The 9,934-nt window shown below is 40.6% G+C and overlaps 1 protein-coding gene across 1 annotated transcript in view; it reads left to right on the plus strand.

The window, feature by feature from the left end:
* The window catches only part of NELL1 (neural EGFL like 1), a 709,438-nt gene that overhangs the window by 174,619 nt on the left and 524,885 nt on the right, over window positions 1-9,934 (plus strand). The window contains exons 10-11 of the mRNA XM_015586345.2: window positions 5-82; window positions 9,867-9,926. Of these exons, the coding sequence (XP_015441831.1) occupies window positions 5-82; window positions 9,867-9,926 (138 nt within the window). The remainder of the gene's footprint in view (window positions 1-4; window positions 83-9,866; window positions 9,927-9,934) is intronic.

Genomic DNA, 9,934 nt, shown 5'->3' on the forward strand with positions numbered 1-9,934 from the left:
GAAGGATGTCGTCCCCCTCTCAATTGCTCCCCAGACTCCCTCCCTGTGCACATTGCTGGCCAGTGCTGTAAGGTTTGCCGACGTAAGTACTGACTGAGGGTCAGAGTGGCCCTCTGTGTTTTGAGATTTATTCCCCCGCCCCCATATTTTAGGTACTAACTGATTAACATTGACGAAATGGAGCACCAGCAGTTGATGTAATATTATATGTATGAAGAGAAGGGCTGCTGGATTTTAATCACCTATGATGTGGCAGACACTTTAAGCTGTTTTTTTAGAATTCTCACATCTACCGTAATTACTGTTCTTTTTCCCATTCTGTGTAGAAGAAACTGGTGTTCACAGGGATTAAGTCACTTTTACAGAGTCACACAACTGGGAATGGGTGGAGTCGATCCATAAAGTCTGGACTCCAGAGCTCCATGTGTTTGGTCCCCCTCGTCCTGAATGATCAAGTTAAACACGAAATTCTGTTTTGGTATTCTGAGGTCTTGGCTACATTTTCTATTATTAAAAACCTTCCGTTTGGAATTTCAAGATGAACTTCAGTTAAAATGCTGAAATAATTTCCTTCATAGTTGGCTTGTTCAAGTTATAAAGTCCTTTTCTCTTTGTATTACGAAGGGCGCTGTTTCAAGTGAAAGAGTGGAATGAACACTGAGACAAGCAGTAAGAGTAAAAGCTGTCATTTAGAATGCATAATATGTGCCAGTTACTATGCTAGGCACTGGAATTTCATTAGCTTATTGAATCTTCATCTTAATCCTTTTGGTGGGGATTATGATTAGCCCTGTTTTACAGGGATTTTAGGCTTAGGGAAGTGAACTAACCAAGGTCACAAGACTGGTGAGTGGCCAAGGTGAGATGTAAAACTAGTTCTGTTTGATTTCAGAGCTCCTAGTCTTTTCATCAAATCATATGGTCTTCTTAGAAAAGGAGAGTTCACGCTAGGAAGGTGGCATCCTATGGATAACTTACAAGATCATTTTTCTGTTGAAAAACACCAGTGTCATTAGGTTTTCAAAAGACAGTGGTCTAGCTTTTTGCCAAGAACATCATGTTACCTAATATGACAGTGGAAGTGAGATTGATGGTTTGGTCACACCTGCCCAAACCTTTGCTGAACTTTTTCAAAAGGAACTTTCAAATATTCCTTCTTCTCACGGTTGGTATAGTATTCCCATTACTCTTGAGAGTGTACTTGGAGTCGATTTAAAAAAATAAGCTTTCTTTTAAGTTTCTGTTCCAAGAGCTTTTCTGTTCCAAGTCATGTCTGTTGAAGATAATAGTATGAAGATGATGGTTTGCTGCCCTGATTGAAAGGTGGTTCTTTGTAGGTACAGATTATTTTTTTCCAATTTTGCAATTTTATACAACAGTCAGAGGAGGAAGTTGAACAACTATTGGGAATTTTTATTTAAAAATGTGAGACATTTTAAATTTATTATTTTGAGTTCCCTAGACAGACCTGTGAATGCTGTTTCCTGCAAGTTGTTTTTTGGACATGCGGTAGATGAGTCTTACAGTTGCTTTGTGTTTTAACCTTTTGGTTTTCTCCTTGAAAAAGCAACATGTTTATTGTGTAACATTTGAAATCACAAAGAAAAGTAAAAATAAAGATGGAGAAATCTCCCATAATGCCATCACTTGGAAATGCTCTTGAACTTTTAGTGGATTTCATTTTTAAAAATTATATTTTGTGTACATTTGAGATCTTACTGTGCAGATAATTTTTTGTTTTACCTTATTGACTTACCACTATCACTTAAGTGTATTTTTATGTTTAAAAAAACTGTATAAACCTCATTTTAATGAGTTTCATTGTTTGGCTGCTACATTACTTACTTAATCATTCTCCAAGTGTTAGATAGCTAGGTTGTTTTCCACTTTTCCCTTTTATAAATTACTCTTTAATAACATTTTGCATAGAAAACACATGTTTTTGTATTTTATATTTTATTAATGTGGAATTCTCTAGAGTAGAATTACTATGCCAAATGACTGATATTTTTGGAGCCCCTTTAATACATATGGTCAAATTGTTCTCTCACTACAAATGTATAGGGTAGTCATTTTTCTTTAATTTATTGGAGAATTTTAAGTTTTAAAAAATATTTAGTAAGTTATCCAATTTTACCAAGATGCTGAATATAAAGACTAACACACGAGTGTGTTTGGAATTCATAGGAATTTATTTAGCTATCACTAATTTTCTTGGCAGCTTTGATTGATAGTTTGACATGTTTATAGTTTAATAAAATGGTAATGCAGATAAGTTATGAAGACTACTCAAAAAAAAAAAAAACTTGAAAAGAATTGATGCAAGCCACCTCTGGTAATTAAAAGTTTGGGGAACTTTTGCCTAGAAGATTTTCATTTCTGATTATAGAAATATGTATTAGGCATTTATGCAGTGTGGGTGTCTGGAATGGTGAGAGGGCTCACTTTCAAGTTAGAGACATGATTTATGGTGTCTAGAATTTTAAGTGCGATCATATTAGGCACATGGATGGGGCACTGTTGGAGTATAGACTAATGACTTGTGGGAGGGTCAGGGAGGACATTGTTGATAATCATGAGATACTCCCTGGAGGAAGTGGAGCCAAGCTAAATATTTCTAGCCTTCAGGAAGATTATTATGGCAGTTTGAGAAGTGGGGTGAAAAAGAGGAGAATGAGGATTGATGAAGCAGAGTTCTGATACTAGTTAGTGGAATTCTAGAGGTTTTCAAATATCCACATCAGAAAAAGGGTGGAGAATAATTACTTTTGTCCCTTTCAGATAAATTTCCTAAGCTACTCTCTGGGTTTGGGTGGGAGAAGTATGCTAGGGACTCTGGAAAGGTATTGATCTGGCTCAGGCAAAAGGAGCCATATACAAAAGCAAATTGTTTTGTCTGCTGACTTATTAAGTGTTCATGTACTTGTCATGGCCTCAGGAGCTGCAGCACTTACAGAAGACAGCAGGCATCTGTGGGAAAGAGGACAGAACTTGTCTGAGTTCCTGTCTTGGTTCATTGCCTAAAAAAGTACTTTGTCCTATTCTGAAGCAAAGCCCCTTTTCAAGGACAAGGAGGTTTTCATAGTGGAGGTACCAGGTCCTGATACTAGAATGTTCCTCTATCTGTTTGGGAGGAATCAGGGAAAACTCAGGAGAGCCTTCTAGATTCATTAGCTGTGGGCATGGCAGTTCAGGAGTTATTAGAGGAGTTTTATTCCTCAAAAATTTGTTCCGTGTCTGCTCTTCAAGGCATCAAACATACCGAGCTGCACATTAGAATCACCTGGTGAACTTCTTAATCTAGAGAGTCCCAGGCCCCTACTTTGACCTGGTAAATCAGAATCTCCAGGCAGCGGTGTTCTGTAGTCTGTGTTCTTTTGGTGGACAGGTTTGAAACCTGTCAGAGATGGTAGAGACAGAGGAGGATGGAGAGGGGATCTTCAGCTGTGCCCAACAGCATTTACAAAGGAATAGAGGTGGCAGAGGGAAAGGGAGATGGCCTGTCTAATAATGGAGGCTTCTTTTGGTGGGAAGTAGAAATAAAGCTACAGAAGTGGGTCGGGGATGGATGATGATGATTGTATTCCATTCGATTTATTCAGTCATCTTACTGAGATTCATCTCCCAAACAAACACTGTCCTTCTGGCTATAACAACAGGCATATACGGACCTTCTATTTTATGTCAGGCACTGAGTTCAGCCCTTTTATGTGTGTTAATTCATTTAATTCTTCCAGCAACCTAAAGTAGTAGGCTTCATTATTACTCTCATTTTACAGATGAGGAAGTGAAGCACAGAGAGAAGTAACTTGTCCAAGGTCTCTCAGCTTTGGAGGAGCCAACATAAAACCCAGGCAGTCTGGCTCCACAGCTGATGCTCTTAACCTAGCTCTTCCACCCCCTGCTGTCCAGGAAGATGCTTACACACTATCTTGTTACGATAGAGTATTTTACGTCATGCACACAGTGAAAGATGCAGCAGTAGCACAGAGAAGGGAGGGATTAACTCCATCAGAAACTCGTGTGTGTGTATGTGCACATGAGTGCACGTGTGCTAGGAAAACATCATAGCGGAAGTAATAGCTGAGCAGGCTGTGGACAAATGAATATGAGTTTTCTATGTGGATAGGTGGGTAAGAACACACCTACCACAGGGAATTGTACGTGCAAGACCATGGAAGTAAACACAGCATTGGCTGTGGTCCTTAAAAGCAAGATTTTAAAGTAGAATTGTAGCATAATCAAAGAAGTGCTTTTACAAAGGCTGCTGCATCAGGAGAGCTGGTGGGGATTGGACATGAGATTCAGGCATATTCCAGGTGGAGGCAGTGAGGCTGTCAGGTAGGCCCTGCCTGGAGAGAAGAGAAGGAAGGGGTGGATGTGAATGATAGCCAAAGGATCTGGTTCATGGTAGGTACTCCAAAAGAAGGTTTTTTGTTTTTTTTTTTCTTGAGACAGATGAATCAGGGACAAAGTGTCTTTAGGGGAGAAGTTGCTAGACTTTGACAAGAGCTGGTGGGAGACTCATAGTGTGATTTACAGAAATAAGGTAGGTGGAAGAACTAGACTGGAGAGGCTGCTTTTTGTTTTGCTTGTTTGATTTGGAGATGCCTGAGGGACAACCAGTTTGATGTGGGCATCTTGCTCAGAGGGTTCTAGGTGGTTTCCCTGTAAGCATCTTTGCTGCAAACATGTTTGCTGCATAACTAATTGGCTGTAAGGCAGTTTTGCCATGAAAGATAAAAGAATAAAAAATAAAAGGGAATTAAAAAGGACATAATGAAACGTGAAAAATTACTAAAATTAAAAAGACTGCACTGCAAAAAATGAAAATACATTATCTTTGAAGTTTTTTGTTCATAGTATTATACTTTTTTTTTTTTTTTTTCTTGTCTATTTGTCTCCTTTCGACATTGAACTTTTTTTCACGGAACTTTCTTCATTAAGAGAGGTAGCATTTTCCAGCTCAAGAATTGATAATAAGTGCTCTTGAAGACTGCTGTGAATCAGTAGCTGTCTATTCTATTTGCCATAGCTTGGTAAACTTTTGGTTTTGACAAGTGGAAGAGAAGACTGTGCTCACCCAAGGATTTGCAAAAAACTGATATGTTATCATTTTCTATTATTCGTTCCGGCTAAGATTTACATAATATAGAAATGGGAGTACTGGGGGAACTTTATCAATGGAGAAATGAAACCAGACGAACAACCAGCTTAAATACATTGTCAGCTGCAGGTAGTTCATTCTTTAATGGAGAAATGAAACCTAACTATCAAGAAGTTATTTTATCTTTTATGGTGAAATTGCCAATGGCCAATTAGTTAGTCAGCGAAAATGCTGGTGGTGCACATGCTTGCAGCAAAGAGGTTTACGGTGTAACTGCCAGACCGGGCTCTTAGAGGTAGTATTTGTTTGGGAGGCATCGGGAAAAACTCAGGAGAGCCTTCGAGATTCATCAGTTGTGTATATATAAAATATCCCCGGCCATCTTTTATGCCTCGATTTTCTAGATAAATCAGTTGACCATGATTTACTGGTCCTGATGATGCGGCTTCCCCAATTTACTTGCATGGGGAGACCACACCTCCCAAAGCCTGGAATTCCTGTCTAATAAACTCCCACACTCCCAAGCACAGCTGCTGCCAACTTGGCAAGATGGCTCGTTCCAGAGTGACAGTTCTGCTAAATGCCCTGCTGTCAAATCTGCCATCTGCTTCTTGGCCCAGGCTGGGAAGCAAAGAAATAGATTTTTCTTCTTTATTTTGCCCCTTGCCACCCCCACAATGGTACGAGCACACTTGCTACCCTGTCTTAGGACGTTTGCTTGACTCCTTTCTTCCTCTGGCAGACTCACCCCAGAACTCCTATCTGGAGATAGTAATGTCTGATTGTTTCCATTCGCACCACACATGGGGACTCATCCAGCCCTCAAATCCACCAGTCTGGTATAAAAATTAAATGTCCACTGAACTTTATGTCCTCACATAGCAGGATACTTTGGGAGCTGTGAATATCACTACGATAATGCACGCCTCAGCCATTTGCAGCTTTGGCACTCATGCAGGATGTGTCTCTGATTATGATATCAAGTATCTATGAAATTACCTTAAGACAGCTTTCAAGATCACCACTGGAGGTCACAAGAATTTCCCCTGCTTTCTCATACTATCCCACTCCTCTGACTGTGCCCCTCCTTCCCTGCCTCTGCCCTCCCTATGCCTACTATCAGTCTTTACTATCCAGCCTTTTGATCTACAGCCAAGAGGCTTATTTTTGACATCTGAGGAAATTCAAGCATAAGGTGAGCCAGGCTCTGGTGCATTTGGCTGGGGCATTTGGGACTCCAATCCAACAGCTTTCAGTATGAGTAGAAATGTAAATGGATACCTGAAGCCCTTCACATCACACTGGGGACATGCAAACTAGAATATTTCACATGTCCGACCATGAAATTGAAACTTCACATGAACACATACTTCTCCATGATGGCAGAAACAAATGTACTGAGGATTTAGAAAAAGGTATTCAGTTGCATCTTTCTGTACCCACAGACATCTTCTAGCCTTTCAAATTGGATCCTGATTTTTCTAATGCAACAATTGTACACTTTTGCCATTTGGGTGCACACTGAATAAACAATTGACAGGTATGACTTAGCACCCCTGTCAGATGTGGACATGAGGTTCCTCTGTCTTCATTTAGGTATCTGTACCGTGCATACACTGGAGCCATCCCTTGGAACTCAGCAGCTTAGAATATCAAAATCAGCACTCTGTATTACACTGTAATGGAGAGTGGCAGATTAGAAAGGCTGAACACCCAAGGATCCTTCCTCCCTGAGTGAGCTCATTACAGACCTGGCTTCAGATACCATCTCTAAGAGCCCTATCAGGTAGTTTCGCTATAAACCTCTTTGCTGCAAGCATTTGCACCACCAATGTTTTTGCTGCCTAACTAATTGGCCATTGGCAATTTCACCATAAAAGATAAAATAACTTCTTGATAGTTAGGTTTCCTTTCTCCATTAAAGAATGAACTACCTGCAGCTGACAATGTATTTAAGCTAGTTGTTCTTCTGGTTTAATTTCTCCATTGATAAAGTTCCCCCAGTACCCCCATTTCTATATTATGTAAATCTTAGCTGGAATGAATACTAGAAAATGATTTTGGTTTTTGCAAATATATATATTGGTTTTTGCAAATATATATATGTGTGTGTGTGTGTGTATTTATTTTAATGAAAGGAGGAAGAGGCCTATCTAGAAAATTATACCGATTCTTTACTTTTTTATTGTTGTTGCTGTTTTGTTCTGCAGCCTTTGGTATCTGCTTTTAATGTTTAAAATTGCATTGAAGAGCAGAAAGAACTCTTATCTGGGAATCAGGAAATTTGATTGTTTTTTTGTTACCAACTAGAGGCTCATTAATTTTAAGATTATTTATTGTTACCTAACAATAAACCCAGAGAGGTATTGAGCTTGGGGCTGGAGATAAAATTATGAATAGCCGTAGCCCCTACCCTTATGGCCCTTACTGTTAGCAGGGGAGTTGTATAATTAAATGGGCCACTGAGATAAAATATGACATGTTGCTGTGGTAGGGCTAGGTCCAGAGCACAGCAGAAGCACAAAGTGAGGGCAATTCACCAGTGTTAAAAGCCAAGAACAGGGAAGTTAGGCCTAAGCTGAAACTGTCGGGTTTATAGGAGAGGTGGTTGCCAGTGGAAGGTGGATGAGGCTGAGTGTTACTAGAGAAGAGAAGAGTATATGCAAATTCCAGGAGAGAGAGAAAGCCTGGCCAGAGCATATGTGGAGATGTGCATGTATGGGAGGGCGAGTGAACACATAGGAGTTGGTGAGCTATGAAACTTGAGAGAGAATGAGGAGCCACATCAATGGCCTTGTGTGCTGAATTAAGGAATTCGGACTATGTTCTGGGAGCATTAGTGATCCATAATGCTTTTAAAGCAGGGCCTCATATTTGCACTTAAAAAAATATGCCTGACTGTTGTGTGAAGAACAACTGGATGAGATTGAGAGCAGGACATAGGATATAAGTTAGGAAGTTCCAGTATACTAAACAAGAGGGATGATGATGGCCTGAATGAAGACAGTGTTTGCGGGCAGGCGGTAGGAAATGGAGAAAAGTAGGTTGACTTGAGAAATTTAAGGAGGGAGCATTGTTAGGATGTGGGTACTGATGGGACGTGGGGCTGAGTAAGAGGGGGAGGTTAGAAGGACCCCAGGTAGTGGGATGTGGTGCGGGGTGGATAGTGATGCCATTTACTGAGAGTGGATTCCGGAATGGAATAGATTTGAGTAAGGTGTGGGTCGTCTCAGGTCAGGTTCTGAGGGGAACCAGACTCTGAAATGGAGATTTATACTTTAGTAGGAAGTTCTGTCAGGATCAGTTCCCAGGTGGGAGTGTGATAGAGAAGAAAACAGAATTGGGCAGAACCAGAGGATGAACTGCAGTGAACTGCAGTTACAACAAATATGTCTGTCATTCCTTTAGAGAGTTCTGGAGCTGGAATGACCTTTCAGAGTTATCCTGAGCTGGGGCAAGGGGCTTATCACTCATTGGCTGAAGAGGACTTGACTTTGGGCAAGGTGGCTCTCTTTAGCCAAGGGCAAGTCCTAAATCAATATGTAGCTGAGAGCTGTTGGTGGTCAACTGTCCCAGCAGCTGCAGGAATGTGTCGCTTGTCCATGGAGGAGGGTATGGGTAGCACAGTATGGCCAGCATCCACTGTGTGTTCGTGAGGTCAAGTAGACCAGTGCCTCTGGGCTTTGCTCCTCCTGTGACTAACAAGAGGGATTTAGACAAGTTGATTGCTAAAGTCCCTATGTACTTGAACATTCCAGGAGAGTCATAAGATTGTAGAACTAGGAGACTATCACATTTAATTAACATTTTTTTAAAACCGCTATAGAAATGGAGACCCTGAGAGGTGAGGTGGTTTTCTAAGACAAACAGTGATTCGAGGTAGGGATCTCTTAGAGTGCATGTCTTCACTTCTGCTTTGCCTGAGGACTAGGGCTACAGGAATCCTCATCTGTGTGGGAGAGGAAGCGATCAGGACTTTTGTTCCTGTTAATGGGGCTGGAAAATTTGATGGAGACACATTAGAGTCTTATCAAATTAGCATATTCTGTACTTGTTTAAAAGTTGGTCAGGAAGTTGAATCAAAGACTGAGTCCCAGTGGAATCTCAGCTGAGTAGTGGGAGCTCCATTTATGCTTCTAACTTTTCTAAAAGGCTTATCTACTCCATGTCCCTGTTAGCCTGTTAAGCTCACTTTTCCAAAGGCAGTCTCTCTAGTGCATTGATAAAGCACCTACTGGCTTGGCTGGTATTTCTCCATTGTCTCTGAGCTTCTGGGGAACAGATGGGCTAAGGACATGCACTTTTCATGATCACAAGGGAAAAAATGGAATCTTTCTGCATTATGGCCAAGGTTCTGATGATTGGAACATATATGAGTTCCCTTTCACCTACTTATTCATCTTACAGCTGGAGTGTCTGAATCAAAGCTATTGCATTCCCTGGAGATGACAACCACTTCTTTGTTTTAACTTCTAACCACATCGTTTCACTCTCTAGTTCCTTCTGCAACTGCACCATTGCAATAGTTGTATATCCTTGGTGTGAAGGGCTCATGGCAAACGTAATCATGATGACAGGCTGACTGGGGAATTCAATAGTTACCCGACACTATTCCCATGTATTACTCTAGACAAAGAGATTTGTATTGCTGAGAATCAGAGAATCTATGTTTGTGGAATCTATTGGAGTTTGATGGCACTTCTGAGGTCATTTTGTTGCATAGCATGTCTGTCTGAGCCATTTTTCTGTTTTGTTACAGCAAAATGTATCTATGGAGGAAAAGTCCTTGCAGAAGGCCAGCGTATTTTAACCAAGAGCTGTCGAGAA

The sequence above is a fragment of the Pteropus alecto genome, unplaced genomic scaffold (assembly GCF_000325575.1).
Source record: "Pteropus alecto unplaced genomic scaffold, ASM32557v1 scaffold71, whole genome shotgun sequence".
NCBI lineage: Eukaryota > Metazoa > Chordata > Mammalia > Chiroptera > Pteropodidae > Pteropus > Pteropus alecto.